This window comes from Ochlerotatus camptorhynchus, unplaced genomic scaffold (genome assembly GCF_037179485.1).
Source record: "Ochlerotatus camptorhynchus isolate MF236.1 unplaced genomic scaffold, CSIRO-AGI_Acam_v1.1 ptg000330l, whole genome shotgun sequence".
Lineage (NCBI taxonomy): Eukaryota > Metazoa > Arthropoda > Insecta > Diptera > Culicidae > Ochlerotatus > Ochlerotatus camptorhynchus.
This window is the reverse complement of record NW_027040818.1, coordinates 2,959,800-2,986,797: the sequence shown is the minus strand read 5'-3', so window position 1 is coordinate 2,986,797 and position 26,998 is coordinate 2,959,800. Positions and strand designations below refer to the sequence as shown.

At 39.2% G+C, this 26,998-nt stretch overlaps 1 protein-coding gene across 1 annotated transcript; it reads left to right on the top strand.

The window, feature by feature from the left end:
• The first annotated feature begins 7,788 nt into the window (after window positions 1-7,788).
• Nacalpha (nascent polypeptide associated complex protein alpha subunit) lies at window positions 7,789-26,319 on the top strand. Its single transcript, XM_065230584.1, has 3 exons — window positions 7,789-7,917; window positions 8,414-8,613; window positions 25,409-26,319. Exons 2-3 carry the CDS (start codon window positions 8,460-8,462, stop codon window positions 25,915-25,917), a joined length of 663 nt encoding a protein of 220 aa, XP_065086656.1. The 5' UTR covers window positions 7,789-7,917; window positions 8,414-8,459; the 3' UTR covers window positions 25,918-26,319.
• The last annotated feature ends 679 nt before the right edge of the window (window positions 26,320-26,998 follow it).

Below are 26,998 nucleotides of genomic sequence, written 5' to 3'. Positions count from 1 at the left end.
AGTAGTAGTAGGAAGGTGGTGGCAGGTTAGGTAGTCCACTCTTCTACCTAACAAGAAACAATGACTGGTCGTGGCAAAGGAGGAAAAGGTCTTGGTAAAGAAGGCGCCAAGCGTCATCGCAAGGTTCTTCGTAATAACCGTCTGGTTTGCCGTGGCGGTGTCAAACGTATCTCCGGTCTGATCTACGATAAAACACAAGTAATGCTGAAGGTGTTCCTGGAAAATGTGATCCGTGATGCTGTCACCTACTCTGAACACGCCAAGCGTAAGCGGCCATGGATTTGAAGCGACAGACGCACTCTGTACGGTTTCGGAGGTTAAATCATCACCAACTTTGGCAACAAAACGGCCATTTTCAGGGCCAACAAGCTTATTACAGTAAAGAGTTGGAATAGAATTTATCTGTGCCTGTCTGTGCATATTCAGAACCACACGCCCCCAACAACCACACAAAATGCTCACCAGAGTTGTAATCTTGTAACCAAGCTTGGAAGCAGGGGTGCAAGTGATTTTGATCGATTCTCTTCATCTTTCGTTAATAACTCGTTAATTGCCCTTTACTTTGAAGGATTAAGATTGGCAAACTACGCAAAGGGAGAGTGTCGCTACTTGATAGCAAATTACTCATGATGGGAGGAGTCTGTGTAGCTTACCGGCGTGTGCAAAAAGAAAGGCAATCAAAATTTCATTTTGTAATTGTTTCCTAAACACAGACATCATATTGAAACACCATCGTGATTATGCATTGTAGCATTCTCTGTATATTCCAATTTCCAATTGGTACAGTAAGTGCTTCAGTGTTTACACTCCGCGTTGGATAGAGTCAATATTCGAAGTGATGGCTGCAAAATATCTGTGCGATTATCGAAAGCGCGTGAGAGACCATGAGGCAGGGAAACCTGCGAAACAGGCGCGGACCGTTGCTGAACGCGTTCGATTGTGTCGAGCCAACAAGAAAGCGGCCAAAGGTAATCCTAATTTTAGGATTTGTTCAATAGCCGCCCAATTTCAAAAAATTGAATAATGAATTGTTTATTTTGGAGTTAAGTTTCTAAACCATTTCTTTTGTTATTAATATATTAGTGAATGGAGCATCAAAAACAATATCGTAGTTCTACGTCAACAATGCGGTCGTGCTTTAGACACAACCCTTAACTTTTTAAAACCTGTCTGTGTAAGAAGGGTAGAAACAGTATTTTTATACAACTCGAATTACCTGGATTACCAGTCCCAGGTTGTCACAAGAACTGTACATTTGAATTAAGAACACTGAAAACGAATCTTACTCAGAGAGTGAGTCACTTTTACTCATTCATATGGTTACATTTTTAAAAGCGTAGGTCACTCAGCGCTGAGTGACCTACGCTTTAAGAAATGCATCCATATCAATGAGCAAAAGTGACTCACTCTCCGAGTAAGATTCGTTTTCAGTGCACTTTTTTTAATGCCTCTCCATTAGGCTGACCATTTGAAGTTTATATGGAAATTTCTATAGGAAAACCAAACGTTTTGTTCATATCCATCTAACAATTTACAATATCGCTCTGCTTTAAAAAAAGATAACTGAGCTCGTAGAAAATTTTCTCAGCTAAAACTTTGTGCTTAACCACTTTTCAATATAATGTAAGCATCAAAAGTTATCAATAATTCAAGCCACTAATGTCTTATAATTATGCTCATTCAACTGTTCATCAGGCAACATTGGTGTTTCTGGCGCTTGGAATAGAGCACAAAAATCATGGCTACTATGTCACACTGCAAGATACAGTGTTGCTCACAAAACAGCTGCTTGATCATGTCATAAGAACATCAATCTCTTAAAAAAATAATAACTATTTTATTTGACGTTTGGCTCAACAACTATATTCTGCTAAGTTGAAGCTGAGAAAATTTTCCATAAGTATTCGCGTTGACGGCACCGTCGAAAAATTTTCTCTTCCAGCAAATATAGACAGTTTCTTATGAGAATTTTCGGTGGAGTGAATGGATAGTACAAAGTTCGCCATGTTTCACGCACAGTCTGACGTTTGCTTATGGATTTTCTCATAGGAGTAAAGAGCTACAGAGTCGCCGTCAACGCCAATAGCTTTTGAATTTTTGAACAGTTCAATATGGAAAAGGTAAGAAGACAATGAACAAAAAGTTTGGATTTCCCATAGTAATTTCCATATAAACTTCAAATGGTTTGTGCCAAGTCAGTTTCTTATCGAATGAGTTCAAATTTTGGGAGACTAATCAGGACCCGATTTGGAACCGTATGAGCACTGTGGAGCGAAAATGTCAAAATTTGCATCAGTCTACTCTCCATACCTTCACCATTCCTTCTATTTCAAACAAGTCTTCAAGCTATTGTCTCAGAAGAAAGCTAACAATATCTTCATTAAACATCCTTGGAAAGTCAACCGATTATCTGACCCCACGCATCGTCGGATTTGTTTATTTGATATAAATTTAATGTCCCCGTCCGGCACACATCGCCACGAATCTCAATTATTTATCATTGCTCATCGTCGTAAAGCTCTCCACATAGAAGGAACGGCCAAGAAATGACGCAATGTTATTGTTCCGCCCTCTTGCCCTGGCTTAGCATGTATGGACGTTTCCGAGAATATCGTGGTGGACAATGGAAAAAAATACGAAAAACCTGATTGATGAAAATGCAAACCATCGAGATAGAAATCCCACATCGACGACGGGAGGTGGAAAACCCGTTAATTAGTGTCAGCTTTCCGGCATGTCGGTTGTTGGTACCTAGCCCCATTTGTGACGACTTGGCCATGTTCTGGGCATCGAAGTAAGGAACTATAGCCATATCGGTTTAGGTACCTTTACCACGTGGCGAAGGTGCGAAAGTCGAATTAACCAACAAACTAATTACAATCGATGGTTAATTTGCTGTTTAGTTCAGATTGGAACACACGTCAATTTGACACTCTGATGTCATTGTGATTAGATTAGGACGGCTGAAAATGTTCATAATCTTATCTTTTAGCCCAGGCCGTGATTTCCGCGAAACATAATGTATCGGTTGTCTCATTACTTGTGATTTGCATTTGTTTATCCTTGTGTATTCCGAATCAGCTACCAAATATGTGTTCAAATCGTCTGCCAACATATACGCCACACTCAACATCCTCGTCGTCGATGGTAGCGCGATTCCCATTGGAGCTATGATACTTTTTCGCGTGAAAATGAGCAACGTGGGAAAATCCCCTTCCATCACTTCCACTTTGACATGGTGGGGAAAAGTATCGAACAAGCGAAAGAGATGTTAAATGGCGATAAGAGAAAGCATGGGCCACGAATCAGCAGGAAAGTGATAGAAGGTGAGGGGAAGGCGGTGAGGTGGTGACGAAAAATGAGAGGTTTACATGTTGCTTCGTTACTACAGGATTATGCTGCATCGCGCGACAACGTTTGTGTTCGTTGCATGTTGCATGCGTAGGATGGTTGTCGCACCACCCACTGTAGGGTGAATACATAATTCAGTCTTGTTGTGAGAACATGCAAGTCTTTTTGTTGATACATGTTATTTGTTTTTTTATGATTTTACACACTCAGATTTTTTGCCGAGATGGGCACCATAGAGCAGCTCGGCATTTTATTTTGCTGGATCTCAGTGAAAACTTGCCGAGATCTCAGCTAACAAACAGTAATTTTGCTGGATCTCGGCAAGTTTTTCAATGAGATCCAGCAAAATCAAATTCCGAGCTGCTCGGTGGTGTCCATCTCGGCAAAAAATCTAAGAGTGTACATCAGCGTTGCCAGATTGTTTTAAAACTTATCTGTATCAAAGGTATTTAAAAATCGGTATTTATCGGTACCTATTTACTATTTTTTTAATTTTCTATTTTTGCCGTTTTTGAAAGCGAAAATTTTAACGATGGTTACGACTGGGATTTGAGGCTTTGTTTGACGGCTTTCTCAGTCTTAAAAAACTCTTTATTTTTTTTTTTAATTAAATTTTTAAAATTTTTGTTGTCTTTAAGTGGTGATCAAAATGGTCACCAAGCACTGTTTTTTTTTCGATTAAATATCATTAAATGAAACCAAAATATGGAAAATCAGCCACAACAATGACTTAACTACTGGCAATAACGACAAAAAATATTTTCCCTTGAAAAAAGCCACAATCTATGGCGGAAATGTCGGGCAGATTACATCGTAGTCGTTGCATTGTTTTAAGACTGAGAAAGCCGTTAATCAAAGCAACATTTTAGCTTCTGAACTCTGATCGAAAAATTCCGGAAGAAAGCGCCGGGGAATGTTTGAATTCGCTTCTGAATGGAGCTGGAAAAATATCCAGAGAAATACGAAAGAAGCTCTCCTGGATGAAGTTCGAGAAAAGCTGGGAAAACCTCCGGGAAACTTCCAAGACACGGAAAAAAAATCGAATGTCACATCCAAAGGAAGCCAGAAAAGTTTCGGAAACCGGAAGTAAATTTCCAGACTTAGCCATTTTCAGGGAAAGCCAGAAGAAGCTCGGAAAAACCTTCCAATAGAAGTCGAATAAAAAAAAACTTTAACTTATGGTCAAACTTCCAGAAGAAGAGGAAAGAAATTTCTTGGAGAATTAATTGAACTTCCTTGAGAAGACGAAATAAACTTCCTGGAGACGCTGGCAGAAACTTCCTAAGGTAGATTGAAACAAACATCTGAAGAAAGTCGGAAGCCAGAGCGTTTACGGAACAGTCGAAAGAAACAAGGACATTATTCCGGAAGAAAGAGATTCCTGGGGGATACAGAAAATTTTTCAATGATGATCCAATGATCCAGAAAATTTTCCTGATATTCAAAAAACATCCCTGAAGACTCAGAAATTTCCCTGAAGTTTTCAGAACATTCTTGAAATACGCTTAGGAATATTCCATAATTCCTCGAAATTCCTTAAAAGTTCTTGTATTTTTCCGGAAACTAGGGGCTGTTTTGGAGTTCTCTGGTCATCTTCGAAGCGAACTTCCCTGATTGTAATAAAACTACTGGAATATCTTTAATTATCTTAGAAGGTCTCTGGATTTTTTTGAAGATTACGAAATCTCTTAAGTGCTCTCACAATTTTCTTGAATTTATTATAACATAAGTATTGAAGTTCTCTGATCGTCCCGATTTTTTTTTTTATTTTTAAAAGTTATCGACACTGCCATTAAAAAACATTGAACTTCCCATAAAATGTTGTCACAATGATCTAATCGACAGTGAGCATGCATAAGGGCGTATACGCGATGATCGATTCTCTTCATCGATTTTCTCTTTGCATTGCTACAGCTAAGCGAAACAATTTCCTAGAATTTTTTCAATGCAGAGTTGTAACAGGTTGTATTGGCTATCGAAAGCAACAGCAAACGTACCGAGAAACGTTAATTCTAGCAAGTTATTAACAAAAGAGAAAATCGACGAAGAGAATCGATCATCGCGTATACGCCCTTATGCATGCACACTGTCGTAATGTTCATGTAACTTCCCTTATAAGTACGTCCTCGTACTTACTGTAACTGTAACTTACTGTCCCAAGCTAATCGATTCACCCCTCGAAACATAGGAAAAACCAATAACCCCTCATTTTATCTGTCAAACTTTCATAGCGAATCAAAACAAACATTGTGTAGTACTAGAATTTCGACTAGAATGGGATACGTTAATCGTTTGCTTGGGACCTAGTCCAGTAGTGAGCCAATTTAAAATCGTTAGTTTCGTATTGAGTGTTGGTTGTACCATAGAGGTAACTCTAAGACCACTGGGTCCCGAAGAAAATCATTATAATTTTTGGCTCACTCAGTACCAGAACAACGGTCCCAAGCAGTCCCAAGCTATTTCACTCACCCCTGCATGTTCTGCATGAATCCACACACCCCTGATGTTATCTGTCAAACTTTCATAGCGAATCAAAACAAACATAGTGTAGTAATAGAATTTCAACTAGAATAGGGTACGTTAATCGTTTGCTTGGGACCAATAGGCTACTAAAGTGGTGAGCCAATTTAAAATCGTTAGTTTCGTATTGATTGTTGGTTGTACCATAGAGGTAACTCTAAGACCACTGGGTCCCGAAGAAAATCATTATTATTTTTGGCTCACTCAGTACCAGAACAACGGTCCCAAGCAGTCCCAAGCTATTTCACTCACCCCTGCATGTTCTGCATGAATCCACACACCCCTGATGTTATCTGTCAAACTTTCATAGCGAATCAAAACAAACATAGTGTAGTAATAGAATTTCAACTAGAATAGGGTACGTTAATCGTTTGCTTGGGACCAATAGGCTAGTCAAGTAGTGAGCCAATTTAAAATCGTTAGTTTCGTATTGATTGTTGGTACAACCGTACAACGGTACTAACAACAATCAATACGAAACTAACGATTTTAAATTGGCTCACCACTTTAGTAGCCTATTGGTCCCAAGCAAACGATTAACGTACCCTATTCTAGTTGAAATTCTATTACTACACTATGTTTGTTTTGATTCGCTATGAAAGTTTGACGGATAACATCAGGGGTGGGTGTGCGAAAATCTTAGCTCAAAAATTGTCCATTGTTAAGTTTGAAATGATGGGTACATTATTGTTACTTTGGTCATTCGGACTGCCTAACATGATTGGTGCTCATTTTCTAAAGGCGGGGCCAACCTAAAGTTAGGAATTCTACTCTGAAATCTGTGAAAGGGAATCTAGTATCATGTAGACAAAACGTCCAATGTAACACTCATTGATTATGTCAATGAGAAAAATCGTCCAATGTAACATGTCCGATGTACAACTTGACTAGTCAAAACGTCCTATGTCGTTTTTTTTTCTATTTTGTAGCATGAAATTCAAAGTAAAATTGTGATTTTACCTTTTCTAATAAATTTTCAACGTTATTATTCACTGACTACATTAAAAATGGTATTGTAAACTCCCTCATAAAAATAACCATAAAAGAGAGCTTAACGACGTGTTCGGGGTAACATCCAAACTATATGTGGGATAGTTTACCCATCCGGGATACAATTCGTTTATGGTATTTGTTTATTAGGGCTGTATTGTTTCTAAACAGTTAAGATAATAAACTGTCGAACTTCAACTTCGATTTTCTCAAAATGGTGGATATGTTACATTGGTCTATTTGAAAAGTGACGCGAGCTATGTGATTTGTCTTATGGAATGTATAAGGCTGATGTTTTCGCAAAAATGTATGAGTGAACCACATGAATTTCGTGTGGGTTATTATTTTACGCAACACCCCCTAATATTTTTTTCTAGTTTTCGCTTTCAAAATGGTTTACTCCTCGCCTCAAAAAAAAAGTGGCGCCATGCTGTCAGTAGTTATGAGATCAAAACTGACAGCATACAGTGATCCATTGGCCTACACAGAAACAAAATCCATTGGCAAAAATACTATATTGATGGTTTAAATTAAATACTCCCACCAATAGATTTGTGCAGAAACGAAATTCATTTAATTTTACTATTTTTTCTATCAAAACTACTATGCCGTTTGAGTAAGCATAGTAGTTTTGACAGAATGGTAGTAAATTTGATTATATTTTTAGTCAACTATACTGAAATCATGGTAGATTTAACGGCATTAAGCGTAGTTATACTGAAAATAAGTGTTTTCTGCAAAATAGTATTCCTAACTATGGTCTTTGTTTCAGTGTATTTCAATCGTGGAATTTTTATAATCTTGTGGAAGAATCATTTACAAAAACCAAAATCAGAATTACCTCCAGTGCACACGCCAGTCGAACTTCTCTCGTTCGCCGCTGCGATGTCGCCACTTGTTTCCTCTTTCGGCTGTCACCGGTGACAGCTAGAACTGTCAAAACCGCTTCTGTCTGCAGTTTACCTTTCCGAACCAATCAGTGTGCTCGTTCTCTGTTTCCGGCATCTTGTGCTATCGTTCATACCGCATTTATTCTACTGCTTTGTGAAAAGTGGTGTAAGTTTGTTGAAATTGTAGCTTTTTTCCGTGGAAAACCTGCTTGCGATGGAGTGCGACGGGAAGGACTAGAAAAACCGGTGTTTGGTGATTTGGGACTTGTGCAAAAGTCAGAAGTGTTTTCGTGAAAAATTCTTAGGAACATTTTCGTCCTGATGAAGAGAGAGCCTGGGGCGGCTTTAGTCGGCGAATCGCAAGAAAAAGTGAAAAATTTATAAATAGACCGATGTTGAGGTTACGAAAAGTGGTTCCCGGCGTTTGCGATAAGAAGTAAACGATAGGAACGATTGTAAATTTCGGATGAAACCTTATTCAGAACGGATGCGGTTTGCGTTTTCCAGTGAATCTAATTAAAACGATTGACCTTCGGCTTCTCGGTTCTACGCACTCATCGTTCAAGCAAAAGCAGTTTTTCCTACGCCTTACGAGCAGTGAAACGAAGCCAAAAATCGATTCTCCATCACTAATAGTTTGTATCCGTTTCGCCCTTCTGCAGGAATTAAAATCTCGCTAAGACCAAAAAGAATCAAACGATCGCAAACATGCCAGAATTGACTGAAATCACGGAAAGCACTGCTGCGGCTGCTACCACTTCCGCTATCCCGAGCACCTCCGCTGACAACACAGAGGCCAAGCTGGAGGACGCCCCAAGCGATACCGAATCGGATGACACAATCCCAGAGCTGGAAGATGCAGGTGAGTGAGTTATTGCTGCAGATGGCTATTGGTGTTCTCGTGACCCAGCAAAGGCGCGCAAAATTTGAACGGTGTTCCGGTGAGGGTGTGTTGGTGTTTGCGTCTATCTGATGATAAGGAAGAAGAGCTGACGGAAAACGAAAACCGGTTTCTTGAGCGATTTTTTTCATTACTGCTGAAGAAGCACATTCATCCCGCTCGTAGGAGTGCGCGTTACGTCACGGGTGGAGTAAACTGATACCTAGGATGTAGTTGATAAGGGTGATAGTGCAATGATCTGTCAAGGCCGTTCTAGGCGAAACATGTAAAATGATAGTGACTTGCCATCTCCCGACATCGATGTTTGAGAATTCGTAATAAGCTGATAAAGGAACCATAAAAGGTTGTTATTTTGTAATGTTCTGAGGTTCTACTTTCAAACGTGCTATATGTTCGAAGAACTCTTAGCGCCTAGTAGTGAAATAGGATAAATGCAGGCTGGATCATTTTTCTGGATTGTCATCAACATTCCCTAATAAGGATATATTATGATGCCCAGGTAATAGAGAATTATTGAGCGTGCCACACAAAATTCGAAACTAAAAATTGAACGTTAGAAAACTTATCTCTTTCCTCCCTCTTAGCTTGCTAGGTCAACGAGATCTTTGATTTTCCTATTACAGGTAGCCTCTTGATTTGTCGTCAAATCTAGTATTATAGGCTTCATGCATTGTCTTTAAACCGCTGGAACCCTGGATGTTCTCTAGTTTTGTCCCAGAGGTCAATTAAAACTTAAAGAACCACTCCAACTTTCTCCTGATGACCCCAATGTAATTTTAAGTTACCTTTGTTATCTAAGTTTGTTAAAAATGCTTACCTTTCATGGCATAAGAGTCCGTTGGAATTTGCCCCTGGGTCCGTTGATCTGCAGTCTCATGCTCTCAGGACTCTGACACTTCATCGGATTGGTTCTACTTGCTTTTCTTAATGTATCCACCTGGACCAGTCTCTGAGGTGCATACCTTTTTACCCTGTATCTTTTGCATGCATATTGAATATAACGCAGTAACTCTCGCAGAACTATGTAAATATTGCACGGCATTTTCCCGAAAAAAATGTTTCTCAAAATCGGTTGCCAAGAGTACGATTGCAACAATCTTCTCGTATGTTTTTTGTTCCTCGGTGAGGATGTCATTCAGCTCACTTCTATTACGTCCTTCGTAGCTCTCCCTCTGCACCTCCAGTCGGACCTCATACCTACCTATTGTTGCGGACAATTTCCTCCACCTTGTGTTCATCGAATTTTGATCATCCTACTGGCATACGCTTCGTCAAACATCTCGACGATACAGGATCACCCACTCATGTTAGTACGTCTTTAATGATGTGCAGAAGCTAGTAGACCCAAAAAACGAAACTGTTCATTTTGAATGTCCACATGATACGGTGCCTTTCTGTACCTACCTGAACGATTGATGGCGCCCAGCCGCAATACCTCCTACAGGTGTAACAATGTTGTGTTCGGACCGGGAGCCCGCTGTTGTCCATCTCCCAGCCGCTCGCATTACGCCCCATTCCAGGTTCAGCTCCAGTTGTTTTTAGACGTAGAACTACGTCTTTTTGAACAACAGATATTAATCAAAAATTGTTTATGGAAAAAGTGTCAGGTTTCAAACGCCGAAACCGAATTTTACCTGAAAATTCTCCCCTGGAATTTTACTCAATGAACTTGAAAATTCTGAAGCGAATTTATCTTAATTAACAAACTCTGTGGCTTCAACTGGCATTTTAAAGGTCTTAGGACATTTTTTTACAGATCTTAAAATTAGGCAATTATACAAAATCCTGAACTTAGACACACACAAAAGCTTGAAGAAATGTTTCAGAATTTGGATCGGAAGATAAACATTCAACATGTCATCATGCATTTGTCATCCACGAAAATTCGCAGGAGTACTCCAAAGTTGTTTCGGAAAGAATAGAAATAAACTTTCAAGGTAGTACTGATGAACTCCATATTCCTGGTGAAATTTACGGAAAATTCCAAGATAGTTCTAAGTAGAAGTCCAAGGAAACCCTGAATATGATTCCAACAGTGGCGTCGGATAACCCCACTTTTTACCTGTGCCCCAAACGTCAATCTATCCAGCGGGACAAACTTAACGAAGTTCAAAGTTGATACGTGTTATGGAATGTACCCATAGCGTACCTTCATGGATTTTGGACGTATACCTCAAAGCTTCTCGGAAAACTCGTCAATTTCAGCCATGACCACGTGGATCGATCAGAAATGAGAAGTACCAAATGCTTACTTTACGAATCTGTAAGTCTCAGCCACCTCAGTCAGGAGCACTTCTGCGACTCCCTGACTCCAATAGCCTCATGGTCGGCACACTTACCGATTGCAATTACGCGGGGCAGGGAATGATCGCACGTGACACACAGAAAAACTCCACAAGCACTTCACTACTCAAGTTTGTTTCTTTTACTACTCCCTTCTTCTCCCACTTTCTTACAATCTATCTGGCCTGTTTTCTCCGTCGGGGCCCCTCGCAACACCTCCACCACGTGTCTTCGATCGTCGTCCGCTTGTCCTCGGTCGACGTTCGCTTCCTCTCCACTTCCTCTTCGTGTACCTCCTTCGCGCCTTCTGTACGGGGTGACGATGACGAACTCCGGGTTTCAGTGTAACCTTCCGGTACGTCTACAGGAACTTCACTGTGTACAAGGCGATCTGTACTAAATATAGCGGGGTCCTGCTGTCCTTCTATCCGTGACTCTCTCTCCTCACACTTTTCACTTGTTTCCACTATTAATTTCCGTTTTCGAACCGTTTTCGCTGGTTGTCTTACGAACAGTGATTTTTATTTTCAAAGTTGAGTGAGTCATTAGGTCACTGCACCAGGCTGTCGGCCAGTTTGTCGTGCCCGTTATCCTCCATTAAAAATGGCCATCTCTATCGCCACCCCTCATGGCCTCCCAACAGGCACTTGTTCGTCCATCTGGTGGCGGGTTTTGCAACAATCGGTGAGGTGGATTGTTGCTATCTTTGCCTACTAGGGAGTTTAACAATGGAGAAAACTGCACAACACTCACGAACACTACCTGTTATTATTTTTCTACAATTTAACGGAACTAAACACCACGATAATCTAAAAAATCCTCGAGCTAGCACTTACAAATCTGTAATTCATTTTTAACGTACTTATTTTCAATTAAATCCTTATAAACTTTTTGAGATTGATGTGTGCACCAACTTTTAAAACGTGACATCTAGCAATAATTACATTTAAATCGGTTGGCAAATGCACATAACCTTCTATAGTTATCCATTGCAAGTAATATTTTTAGATTGGTTAACGTTTTGAGTGCGCTGGTAGATGTTAGTGCGACGCCACTAGATTCAAAGGAAATTTCAATGAAAATTTATAGCAATTATTTATGAGGAAGCGAATTCTGAGGATAATTTCATGATAATTTTGAAAAGCCCAAGTTAATTCGAGAATTTTCTGGGAGCATCCAGGGCATCATTCCGTTTGAAGAATACTTAGGGTATGCTAAGGAAGATTACAATTAAATGTGAGAAGAATCTCAGGAGAACTTGAAAGGAATTCGGAGGAGAATTTCAAAAGAGATCTGACTAGAATCCCAAACTAACCCAACAAACAACTGGAACTGATTGAAGGCTCCTCAGGGAATTTTGAAATCATCGTATCAAGGTCAAGTAAGAACCGAATGGAAGACGTCTGAAACTTGAATTGTTTTTTAGGGTTCTGAAACATGAATTTTTTTTTTTTAGATCTTGGAGTTTGTTTTTCTGGAATGTGGAACGAAGATAAATGTTCAAGACATTGAATATTTTCTAAGAACCCAGATAAAAATAAGGACTTTGCAAAAGTTTTACATCTTATGGACTTAAATGAATTAATCCAATGAGAATTTTCTGGGATCTCAATGGATAATTCCAAAAGAAGAATTGTTAGGAAAACTTGAAGCGAAATCTGGGGATTCCTCTGAAGTTAGTTCTGTTGAACTCCACTTTCCAAGTGAAAAGTAAGGAGAGTTTCAAGGTAGATCTAAGTAGAATCCCAAAAGAACCCTGAGTAGGATTCAATGGAAATTTTCAACAGAATACCGAGGAGAATTCCACGAGAGTTTTTTTTTTCTAAAATTGTAAAGAAATTTTGAGGAAAATTCTAAAGGATTTGTAAAGCGATCTTCAAAGTACTTGTGAGCAGGATTCGAAAAGAAAATGGGGAATCCATTAGAATTCAATGAAAATTTGAAGGATAATTCTAGACTAACATTTAAAAAAGGCGTAACTCCAAAATGACCGTATCGAGAAAATCGCTTCCGAATTTTGATGACCTAAAAATTAATCCTTTCCATTTTCTGGATGATTTTATAAGCTTGACATATAGTTAATAGTGTAATCTGTCATAATGCATCACTAAAAACCCAAAAAAAGTTTTCTTTGTCGTGAAATTGAGAATAAAACATCATACGCCCTGATTAATTAATTAACTGCCAGCACTGGTGATACGCCGTGGAAATACACCCTCGGGATTTTTAGTTTGTTGTTCCGCCTTGGTTCTTCTTTTTGTTCGTTGTTTACACATGAAATATCAATCGGATGCATTTCAAATTAATCGAGCGTGACTAGATACTACAGAATCAGTACGTTTGGCATATTGAAACAATACAATTCGTAGTTCTGGTGCAAGGCGTAACAATCAGATGCATAATAGAGTTGAAAGTTGGAGATGCGCCATGTAAAAAGAAACGTTTTTGGTGATTTGATTTATCAAAATGAGTAGACACCCTGACAAGCAATTTTTTTAGCTGAAGATGTATATTTCTAGATAGAGCTGGAATTAGGGCGTAACAGCTTTTGTAAACAGTGACTTCTTTCGATGGTTTCTAAAAAGTCAAGGCTCGCCAACGCAAATCAACATCACCATCGGGTAGGAGAAGACTTTCCCTACCCGATGGTTATGTTGCTTTACGTGGGCATCCCTTGAATTCCTAGAAATCATCGAAAGAAGTCATTATTTACAAAAGCTGTTACGCCCTAATTCCTGCTCTATCTAGATTTTCGCATGAATAAACTCTTATTCTGCTTCCAATGTTTGTTGGGGATGTTGAGTAAAATTTTACGCATTTGTAGGCAGAACTGCAAGTGAATTCTATCGAGAATACCAATGTAGGTGTAGACGGGGCAAGATGGTCAGCCTAAGGTTGAGCTTAAGTTTTGGCATTAATACAACTATTGTTTTATTCAATACTGCTGCAGGGTTGTTGTTTGATATTATGTCTAGCTTCGTATGGTCACTTTAGTTCCAAAACGTAAACAAAACATTGAAAAACATAACATAGCAAAAACAACTTTTTTTTTTGTTGAGTAAGTCACCCCGGGGCAAGAAGAGCACGGTATATTTAGATATAGAAGGCTTTTTTATTTAATTGTAGATTTTATTTTAACTGAACGTAGGTATTTTACAAAACACAGCAGACATTTTTCTTTAATAAAAAAATAATAATAGTGTTGTTACGAGCAGCGAAAGTAGGTATTTATTATGGAAATCAAATCTGAATCCAACTTAGCAAATATTCAACATGAAGGACATTTTCCTGCTTCGCAAAGGTGATACCACTTATTGCAATTCGTACATTTATTCCAGTTTCACCATCACTGGACATACTGAAATTGAGACCACATTTGTCGCACAGCGTATCGTGGAATTCAGGTTCAGTTTTTGGTCTCTTCGGTTCGGTTCGTTTGATTTTGTTGAGTTCCTTGATATCTCTGGCAGCTTGTGACTACTTCAATGTGCTCCGAAAGGAAGAAGAGGTGATTTTAGCTGCTTTTTCCTTTCTACTCTTCTTATTTTTACAGTTCCTTGATACCATTTTTGGAAGTGGCTTGATGATTGCAGGTGAAACTTGAAATTGACAGTTCTTGTTAATTGGCTCTGATGCAGTTACAGGCTTAGATTGCTCGTTTAGAGTTGTCAATGGCTGCCGTGAAAAATTGGCGTGTTGGCTATTTGGGTCTGTTTCTTTACTGACCAAGCAGTCCATCCGCAGCAATGTTCGGTTTTTTTCTGGTTATTTCATTTCTTCCGGCTCAAAGCCAAAGAACAGTGGTTCGTCGTGCAGCATATTGATGTTGATTGCGGGCATTGGAATATCGGATACATCGGATGCCGCAAAATCATCATTAGTGAACATAAATCGATTAAGAGGTACTATTCCGGCCTTCCTAAAACCATTCATAGCGATGGCAGGTGTCGATGAATATAGAAACGCTTTACCAAGAAGACTACTTACATCGTTTATGGTCACTGCCTTTCCAGGATTTCCCTTTAGAAAAACCTCTATGGCCTTAGAAAAATTAGTTTTCAATAGCAAATATCGAGAGGCTGAAATAACAGTAACGTTACACTCTCTTGCCTTCTCAATGAACGTCAAGTTCTTAACATGAGCGCAGTGGAGGTTTTCCGGATATAATCACTTTGAACAACGAATAAGAGAATTGAAGGTTTGTCAGAGATAAATTACAAAGGAGTTTTTGGAAGAACTCTTAGAGCAGTGATGGCCGGTGATCCACTGCCTTAGAGAGTTTTGACTGAAACTCCAAGTGTCAGTTCAATATAGAATTTTTTTGGTGATTCTGTGGGAATTTCCATGACGGTTGTAAAGAAATTTACCGGTTGATTTCTAATGAATATTCTGAATAAGTTCTCAGAAGATTATTAAGAGAGTTTTTGCCGAGAGTATTGAATTCTGAGGAAATTAGAAAGATAATTTCAAGTGAAATCCGTGACAAATCCCAAGGGTTTCTCGTTTTCAGAGTATAATTACAAAGTAATTCTGAGACGAGTTTTATGGGAATTCCGAGGATGGTTCCAAGGGTATCTTGAGAATAACTTTTAGAGAATTCTAAGAAGAATTCCAGAAGAAACTCGTAAGATAATTCTGTGCAAAATTTCAAGACAATTCTGAGGTGAATTGCATGAAAATTTTAAAAGTTTTCAAGGAAACTTTAAATATGTAGAATTATTAAAGGAATCTGCACTGAATTCTTGGACGAATCAATTCGAAGAGAATCTAAGAGATAATCTATTTAAGAGGATTTCTGAAAAGAACTCTACAGAAAATTCTTGCGAACGTTCCAAAGAAATCGTGTAGGTATAATAAAAAGTACTGAGCAAATATAGACAATTTTTGACGCAGAAACAAATTCAAGATCCAGGAAAAATTCTACTGGCTTATTGATGATCCAATAAACATAGTGCTCCATTCGGCTCAATTGAATTCGGTTTAATGCTTGAGTTATGCATGGCATAACCGAGAAAATTACAAGAATTCTGAAACAACTGGGCCACCATGATGATATAGGGGAAACAGTCGTATTGTTGTTGTGGTTATAAGCGTTAGAAGCCTTATCTGCCGCTATTCGCATGTCCGTCCCATAGCGAAAATCAGCAAACCGAGAATATGTGATGGGACAACCATTTTGACTGTCTTTCCAAACCTTTTTCAGAACAAAGTTGTTGAGTTTATTATAAAAATATGCCATTTGCATTGAATATCTTAGTTTTGATCAAAACTACTATTGGACCGACATGCAAAGAGCGACAGTATTATTGTATATGGAGGTCTCCATACACAACAATAGACTCCTAGCACTTCTAACGTATCGCACCAATAGGACTGCTTCCTCTAGTGGAACTTTACTTCTGTAGTCGAATATTAGTAGAAGACACTAAAGAAGTCTGTCATAGATAAGCCATTATTAGAATGAGAACTACATGGAAATTACGAATCCTTTTTCTTAGCTCCGAGATTAGTTCAAACGAAATTATGAGGAAGATTCTTATGAGAGTTTCAATATAATTCTTAGATGAATTCCAAGAAAATGTTGAAGAGAATTTCACGGAATTTGTCAGACCAGTGGAAGAGAATTAGAACTCAGACGAAATTTCATCGATAATTCCACGGAAACTTGGATGAACACACTTAGAATTAACAATTCACACGTCTTTGACGTAAATTCTAAAACGAAATGAAGTGTTCTTCTCAAAGAATAAAGAAAGTTTGAGTGCTTCTAACTATACGTTTTTATTCAGGTTGACATTTACACTTCGAATCACTAATTTTTCCATCTCGGTCGCAGCTGTAGGTTGCTGCGATTACTTGAATGGAACATTGTGATTACTTGGATGGAACATCTCCCCTCTTAATTCATCCAGTACTCCTCGAATCTAGCTGGTAAACGAGTCTGCTGGCGGAACTGGTACTGGATCTTGCTGTGGTGGATTGTCTGCCTCACTATCATCCGAAAAATACTCCGCCTCATCACTTCCAAGCTCTTCATCTACTGGACCAAGTTCGTCGGGCACTGCAGCCGGTATCGTTGCTGGAACGGATGGTACGTCTAGGCCAAAACCGTCGAAGAATACCGATAACATACTAGGACCTTGGCTTGGACTAGGATCTGGACCAGATTCGACCGCACGTTGCTTCAGTTGATTGGCATGAGAACGGATGAGCCGCTGATTATCCTCCAGGAAAACGTTGTAGTTGACTTTTCCGACACGCTCGATTACTGTGGCAGCCTGCCATTTCCAGGAATTTACTTGATGCACTTGAGCATATACAGCATCACCCGGAACGAACTGCCTCGAAATCGCGCCATGCTTCTTGTTGAAACGCTGAAGAGCTTCAAGCCATCGCCTCTATTCCGGCACCCACCAATGTTTCCGAAGTGCGATCATTCCTGGGAGCCGTTAATTTCTACCGCAGATTCGTGCGCAACATCCTTGAACTTCGTCATCCTCTCGACCAATTACTCAAAAAGGATTCGAAGTGGCAGTGGAATTCCGATTGTCAACGGTCTTTAGAGCAATGCAAGCAAGTCCTGCAGTCCGATATGTTGCTGCGATTACTTGAATGGAACATCGTGATTACTTGGATGGAACACAAAAACAAACGTGTCATGTGAAATTAAGTGTTCCGATGTCTAAACCTATGCAACTCTACGAAAGTTTTATTGAATTTTTCATCTCTTATGTCTTATGTCATTGAGAACGCTTGCATGTATCGGTGTCAGCACTGAAATTTACATGACTTTTTCGTAGTGTGAATACTTAGAAAATGCTGAGAAGAATTCCAAAAGAATTTTCAGGAGATATTTTTAGGAAATGCCTAGGTTGAAAATTGAAGCTTCAATTCAAAGTTCTGCAGATAATTAACATAATGTAATAGCGCCAACACCAAACCATACCGACTGCCAGCGAGAAATGCTGTCCTTTGCACAATACAGTAATGACCCGATTTTGTCAATCCTTCCGCGCGCGTCAGACATTTATCTTTGAATGATTTAACATAACCGTAATTCCTAATCTTTTTCATTCCTATACAAGATGGATGTACAAGCACAGAGAACATACATCCAAGCTTAAACAGATTGTTTGAAAAAAATGCTAAATTTATGAACTCACTACTGCCCAAGGTTTATTTGTTTATTTGTTATGGTGCGGATTGTTATTTCCCTCACCCGAATAACAACCCCCGGTACGCAAGTAGCGTTATGGTAGAGGTTGGTAAATGTACCTTATTTAATCCATTAAATTTGTCGAACCTCTTAACGGAATCCCTTTATGAAGAACTTTGAGTGGGTTGGTTTATTTCATTTAAATTCCATTATAATTGCTTATGTTTTGACAGATACGCGTATTTCGTCTACTACTTGCAGACTTCATCAGTGTCAAGTACTCAACACCACTGCCTTATTTACTCATTAGTACGGTTGCTCTAAGTTTCCTGTAGATCTACAACCGTTTTTCGTTCCAATTTTAACTGGGCATAGTAGTCAGGAGCAAAACTAACTTTTCTTGAGTTCACTGGCGGCGTATCTTCAAATGATTCGGTGAGGGTGTGAACTCCAATTAGCCCTCATTTAAATTCAGAAAAATGTGGTAAGATTTGAACACTTCTTGCCCTGCATCCGTTCTTCCAGGAGTTCGAAAAGCCTCCGGGGCAATGCACAGTGGTTGAAAAGTCCATTTTGACGCTCTTAATTAATAGCACCATGGAGAGCGGATTTAGAGTAATGACGTCTTGAACAAAGTTGATGAGTATGACATGCTTCATATTTTGAAGGCATGGGTTTTGTGATTAATCCCCCGAAAAGTGAAATGAAAAATTTATTTTTTCACAATGTCGAGATAAATGGTTGACGTCTTTAGCAAAGTTGTAGCAAAAATGATTACAAGCAACTTTGCTGAAGGCATTTAAGTCCTAAATTTCACTCAAATCGAGATAGAGAGCGTTGTTTGAGGACGGACCCCCAAAAACACGTTTTTCATCAAAACACATATTTTCTTTAATTTTAGGTCCTCATTATGTTCAACAAAGTAGTATACTACAATACACATCGTTCTAGAACATACTATACCTGCATCATTTTAATAGGATGAGTTATTGATAAATTTTCTTCTATTTTCCTCATACTTTGGCCTTGCGTATCTTTCTTAGGTGCAGGAAGGTGCAGATGAAATTAAATGCATCTAAAACTACATTAAAAGAGCTTTCAAATGGTGGTAAATTTGTCCGTTCACGACCGTCTGCTGGAGAGTTATGATCAAAACAAACACCCGTTGATAGGCTTTATAGAAGTCATGTCAACAACAAGGGGATACTGTGTTTTTTACCGCGTAATAAATTCGTTTCCATAGTAACCGACTCAATAAACAAATTTCCCACTTCTCAGAGCTTATAAAATTCAAGAACGGCACATTTTCTTTCCAAAAATTGCCCAGAAGGCAAAACTGAAGCATCAAGAATGAAAAAAAAAACTGTCAAATTCAGTTAAACTTGTGAGTCGATAAGTGTTTTTCCATAGTGCTCATCACTGTTTTTCATCAAGCGTGAAGCAATTCTAGATAAACATTTCAAATGCTCTTATCTGCATTGATCGATGCTCTTCATCGACTTTCTCTTCCGTTATTAACTCAGCTTCAAAACCTTTCGCTATTGTATTTCACGTTTTGGATGCTAGATAAGAATCTCCTTTATCAAACTATGTTGAATAATTAGCGCGAAATCTGTTTGCATAGCAGTGGTTATCAAAAGAGAAAGTCGATGAAGAGAATCGATCAAAGCAGATAGGACAATTTGAAATGTTTATCGAGAATTGTGAAAGTATATGAAAGCATGTAAGATAGAAGAACTGCGGGAGCCAAGCGAAGGAGAGAGAGACTAATTTTGTCAAAGAAACCGGACAGTAGAGGAAGCTACGAGATCAGGGCTTTGAAGTAAAATGACATTATCTGGAAGGGCTTAATTTCTTTTAAAATTTTCAATTCATCGTTAGATCACAAAAAGTGCCAATGATCTTTTTTTCTTGATTCAATTTAAGTTGAAATTGATAAGCGTGATCTCTTATCACTCTGGTCAAAAACGAGTGGAGGCCGATCATCAAAATTCAACTGCGTTTATAAGAAGGTACTCCAGTGTTATGCCATAAATGTGAATATTATACCGGATGTGGCTGCACATGTCGGAAAACCCGTGAAAACGATGTGCGACTTTTTTTGAAAAGCTCTGGACCAAACATGCTCTTGCATGGTTGTCAAGTGTCACGCCGTTTACGCTTCCTGAAAACGTTTTAAACTTGCTTCCGTCTACTTCTGAAAATGCAAAAAGTGTGACAGGACGAAGACTGTTGTGAAACAACGTAGAGGAAGAAAACTGCAGAGGTTCGGAATAGCTACCATCTTAATGAGCTAGCATTTGCGACACAAATGAAGATGAGAGAATCAGGTGAGAAAAGGTGACGGATATCCTGAAAACCGTTTCTCACGCAAGTTCTGCAGATGAAAATAAGTTGGTTCATTCTTTGAAGAAGTCCTTGAGCAACCCTATACCCGAAAACACAGATCTAGAAGCTTTGTTAATCAACACCAACCTGTCGAACCTGGTATTACTTGCCAGCTAGAATTCATAAAGTATTGATACATGGATCAGCCGTGATTGGACATTTCCTTGTTCTAATCGGTCAGTTTTCTGAGGAAGCACAGGAGGCAAGGAACAAGGATTGGAAGAGGTACATGTATCCAACCATAATAACAACGAATAAATTAATAAAACTTTTATTTAAAAGATACAATACCCGCAAGCAATCAAGATCGCTTACAAATCGTGATCTATTGAACTGGCTCCTATTATTATCAGATCCATTGATTACTAGCATTCGTGGATGGCCTAAAAATCACGAGAAGCCTTTGTCGAGCGATGCTAAACAGCTGCTAGCAGAAGAAGCTGAAGGAAACAATAATGATTGTATTAATGGTTATGATTATGATAATAATGATGATAATTGAATAGAATACAAAATATTGACAACAAAAATGCAAAACCATGTGGATATATTGAAGTAGATTATCTTTTTTATACTGGTTTTACCATAAAACAGAGTAAAGATATAGATACTTGTTTTGATCACAACTCTCCAGCAAACGGTCGTGAACGGACAAATTTACCACCATTTGAAAGCTCTTTTATACCCCGTTCACATTACAGCCTATATCACGTAATATAGGCTGTCTTGCAATCAGCACTCATACATAAGATTTCCAGTGAAAACTAGATGTATGAGTGCTCATTGCAAGACAGCGTATATCACGTGATATACACTGTAATGTGAACGGGGTATTAATGTTGTTTTAGATGCATTTAATTTCATCTGCACCTTCTTGCACCTAAGAAAGATACGCAAGGCTAAAGTATGAGGAAAATAGAAGAAAATTTATCAATAACTCATCCTATTAAAATTATGCAGGTATAGTATGTTCTAGAACGATGTGTATTGTAGTATACCAATCAACTTTGTTGAACATAATGAGGACCTAAAATTAAAGAAAATATGTGTTTTAATGAAAAACGTGTTTTTGGGGGTCCGTCCTCAAACAACGCTCTCTATCTCGATTTGAGGGAAATTTAGGACTTTTATGACTTGGGCAAAGTTGTTTGTAATCATTTTTGCTACAACTTTGCTAAAGACGTCAACCATTTATCTCGACATTTTGGAAAAATAAATTTTTCATTTCACTTTTAGGGGGATTAATCACAAAACCCATGCCTTCAAAATATGAAGCATGTCATACTCATCAACTTTGTTGAAGACGTCATTACTCTAAATCCGCTATTCATGGTGCTATTAATTAAGAGCGTCAAAATGGACTTTTCAACCACTGTGCAATGGTCGGAACATAACTTTTTCGTTGCAAGCGCTTGGGCTCCACGTGAGAAGAAAATCTCCTGTAGTTCGGGCAAAATTGTGAAAAGATTTTCACTTGGTAACACTAAAGAGCCTGAATTTATAAAGAGACGACATCTTATCCATTTGACAAGTCTTCTGCTCGATTGGAATGACTTTTCCTATGACTTTGACAGACAATCGATTGTTCCAATTTTGACATATCGCCTCTTTATGAATTTAGGCTCTTTAGGTAACACCATAGAGGTAACTCTAAGACCACTGGGTCCCGAAGAAAATCATTATTATTTTTGGCTCACTCAGTACCAGAACAACGGTCCCAAGCAGTCCCAAGCTATTTCACTCACCCCTGCATGTTCTGCATGAATCCACACACCCCCCTAATAAAAATTGTATGGTTAATTTGCTTAACGACGTGTTCTGGGTATCATCCAAACCATTTGTGGAATAGTTCAATGATTTGGGTTATCGTTCGTTTATGGTTATTTTTTATTAGGGCCCTGATGTTATCTGTCAAACTTTCATAGCGAATCAAAACAAACATAGTGTGGTAATAGAATTTCAACTAGAATAGGGTACGTTAATCGTTTGCTTGGGACCAATAGGCTACTAAAGTGGTGAGCCAATTTAAAATCGTTAGTTTCGTATTGATTGTTGGTAACACCTTCGGTGTTTTGCTCACAACAATTTTGACATTGATGTTAAGATGACGTATGCCGGTCATCGACGTCGATGGGCAGCGACACTAGCGCCACCACGATATTGCTAGTTTCAAATGTCTAAATTTCTTACACACTTTAAGAATTTGACATAGATGTTGTTCTCTGTGGAATGAGGTACACTTTGGTGCAGTAAGACCATTGAAAAGGCGCATGGTCTTCGTAGAAAAGATTCTAAAAAATGAGACTGGCAAAATCGGGTCATTACTGTACTATCAAGAAAATAATAAAGGAATACCAGAAAGTTTTTTTTAAGATCAACTCTGAGATGATTTAAAGGGAAATTCTTAAGTGAATTCTAAAGATGTCCTGTGGAAAATTGTCATCGACACAGAAAAACACAAGCTCTACGATATAAAAAAGGGATCGATTTTTGTTGGGCCTATAGTTTTTAGAAAATTTGTTTTTTTTTTATTGCGTTTATTTATAAGGCCCTCTCGCCTATTAGGCATTGCTTGGGCCGATGACCATTATTTACAATGAGATCCCTTCCCGCTTTTATTTTTCAAATAAAACGTATTATCCCCTATTTGATAAGTTGCATTATTTTCATCTAAACGATCTATTTGCTGACCAGTCTTCTGGGTGCACTGATCAGCACGAACTTTCTTTTTTTCGTTCTCCTTGTGTTTCGACAGCCGGCGTTTGTTGGTATTTTCATTGAAATCCTTTGTTGCGTTTGATGAGCTGGTGCTACACAGCAAAAAAAATGTAATATCGATCAACGTAATTCAAGCTGATGTATGAAATAATGATGTAATAGCAAAACGCAGATACAATATTACATCAATGGATGTAATTTTGTTCGCAAAATCGATGTACATTGTACAATGTGATATTACACAACCGATGGATTGACCTGGTTGCAGCAGTTTCGATGTAATATTCAACAACTTTTTTTGCTGTGTAGAGTTTTCGTCGTTGCTTTAAGTGTGATGATCCTCGGTTTGATTGTCGGTGTTTCGCTGTTGTTCTTCTGCTGAGAACCCGGTGAAAGCAGGAGATGATTGACCCGATGTCGTTGGCTGGTTTTGTTCGATATCAATCGACGGGAAATCATCGAGACTGAATACCCCCTCGGTTGGTGGAGCTGCTGGAGCGGTGCTATTGTTCGATGTGGCTACATCCAAACATTTCTGTTTGTGATGTGCTGCTCGGCCACAATGGCGGCACGTTTTTGGTTGCTTGTCATACGTTACCAACGTTGTTTCGTTGTCGACCGTGATGTACGATGGAATGGCGCTTTCGAGTCGCATTCGTAAAACTCGAACACCGCTCATGAATCCTGGGAAGTAGTGCTTCCATTTCTCATGTCGACTGGAAATCACTGTCCCGTACTTTACCATGTGGTTCATAACAGTGGCTTGTGGCCATGCCAGAGGAAGATCATGCACTCGAACGGTCACTGCTTCGCAATCCACATATACCGGGATTTTGAACTCACTCTTCGCACAGAGAATCGCGTGTTTATAGTTGTGCGCCTTTTCATAGCGCAAGGCAACTTCATTGTCTATCATCTCAACAAAAACACAATTTCGGACGTTATGAAACTGAATGCATCTAACGTCCGAATATTGAAGCTTAATATTGTTCTCGAAGAATTTTTGCACTTTTCCCGCATTGGGACGAACTGGAAGGACACTGAAGTCAACAACAAGTGTGTTTTTACGAACTACACTCATTTTCGCTACAATATTTCACCAAGTTAAGCAGAGCAGAAAGAGAACACGTCCGATGAATACGAGTAATGGCTGTCGAATGGAGAAAATTTGTTATAATCCTGAATTTCCTGATTGAGAAAAATCTGCAATATTCAGCGAGTTTATTTTTCTTTAAATTCGGGAAATAGGGGAAATGACGGCTTCGGCATGACAGACTATTTTCGGCAACACAAATTGAAACACTATTTTCACTGGATTTTCTTACGAAAACACTTCGCTGAATGCATGCAAACGATTCTTTATGCTTTCAGCTTCAATTTGACTATATTTTTACCACTGAGAAAAAGCAATCTACCAAGGTTTTCTTGAAATGCAACACACGCACTACAAATTGTAGCTGATTTCGAGTTGCCGATAATAGAACAGCAGATTTACATGCAGTTCAAATGGAACGGTTGCCGAAGAAAAACTGGTTGCTGACAATACTCGCTCTCACTAGAGAAGATTGGAGCTTTGTAAAAGCGTTTCAAAACAGTTTTTGACAATTCTTTCGACTGAACTTGTTAGAGCAGCTGGCAGCAAAAGATTGTAAACACACCAATACCATAGAGGTAACTCTAAGACCACTGGGTCCCGAAGAAAATCATTATTATTTTTGGCTCACTCAGTACCAGAACAACGGTCCCAAGCAGTCCCAAGCTATTTCACTCACCCCTGCATGTTCTGCATGAATCCACACACCCCTGATGTTATCTGTCAAACTTTCATAGCGAATCAAAACAAACATAGTGTAGTAATAGAATTTCAACTAGAATAGGGTACGTTAATCGTTTGCTTGGGACCAATAGGCTACTAAAGTGGTGAGCCAATTTAAAATCGTTAGTTTCGTATTGATTGTTGCCAATACTGCATTTGTGTGCGTTCCTTATATAAAAAGGCTATAGAAAGAACGTCGCTGCTTAGGTTGCCGAAAATACGTAAATTCCCCTATGTGAGGAGAAATTTTCAAGATTCAGGAACATAAGTTTCAACTCGACATGAAAACAAGAAGATTAAGATTTTTTTATCGATAAAATGACCGCATCATTCTTGTAAAAAAAATCCCATGGATCTCTTTCTAACAACATCGTGATGTTCTTTCCCTTCCGCAGGCACCGCCGCCGCCCAGCTGTCGTCCGGTGGCATGCCGGATCTGGTCTCGAAGGCCAAGCAGTCCCGTGGTGAGAAGAAGGCCCGCAAGATCATGTCCAAGCTCGGTCTGAAGCCGGTGCAGGGCGTGAACCGAGTGACGATCCGCAAGTCAAAGAACATCCTGTTCGTGATAAACAACCCAGACGTGTACAAGAACCCCCACAGCGACACCTACATCATTTTCGGAGAAGCCAAGATCGAAGATCTGTCGCAGCAAGCCCAGGTGGCCGCTGCCGAGAAATTCAAGGCCCCGGAAGCTACCCCCGCCGCTGGAGAATCGTCCGGTGCCACCACCTCCGTCGCCCCGATCGCCGAAGAGGACGAAGAGGAAGTGGACGACCCCGGCCTCAACGATAAGGACATCGAACTGGTCATGCAGAATGCCAACGTACCCCGCGCCAAGGCCATTCGGGCACTGAAGGTGAACAAATACGACGTCGTAAACGCGATCATGGAACTGACGATGTAAAGGACTTACACGCTGTCGGTTGTATATCATCTTGGATCGTGGTTCTCCTCCCCTCAGACCCCCCTCCCCGTTTCTTGATACCCTTAATACCTTCTACTAGTAGTAAAAGAACAATATATTCGTACGGTTAGACACAGGAAACAAAAAAAAAAACGATTCTTTTGCTCTGAACTGCGCTTCGAAAGTTCAAGGACACGATTAAGACGAGACTCTGCTGCAGACGGTGCATGTGCTACTGGTCGCTATTATTGCTTATTTGCTACTACTACTACTACTACTGCTACTACTATTATATTACTGCAACATACACACATGCATACAGATACTAAGTGTAGGAATCAACAAGAAAATACACAAGGAAAAAAAAACGAAAAAAATCAATAAAATACAAAAAATTGGAAATGGCCTTGCTAAGAATCATCCTGCATCCGAAAATCTTTTTGGTCCGTTTCAAAATTCACTCACTCTTGTGTCCTGAGCTCACACTCCAGTGACGCAATACATACACTGAACCGGTGCGTCGGAGTTAAAATGCAAGCATACTGGGAAACAATCAATGCATTTTGCAGGGTGCCAACTCTACCAGGATACAGGGAAACCGGGAATAAGTCGCGAATGTTATGAACTTACCAGGAAAGTCAACGTAATCATACTCCAAATACAATTGAAATTAGAATCATTGAGATTGGTGCGGATTGCATCAACTAACTACAATTCTCTGGGTGGGCTGCGGAACTCCATACTCCATGTGAATCGCATTGAAGAATAACAAAGGTAGATCTGAGTAGAATTCCAAGGAAACCCTGAATAGGATTGCAATTAAAGTTTAAGTAAATACCATAAGAATTTCTGAGGAGAACTTCAAGCAGTTTCGGGAGAAATATAAACCGAAGCATAATCCAATGGGAATATTCGGAGAATTACAATTAAATCTGAGAATTGGGAGAAGAGTTCCCTCTTCTTGGCTAGTTTTTAACCTGCACGTTGGTGGGCGGGCCTAATCTTATGCTTCATAGTGGAGCGTTGGAGACGGTTGGTTTAGGTCCGGCATAGTTGGCTCATGCCGTGACAGAATAGCGTC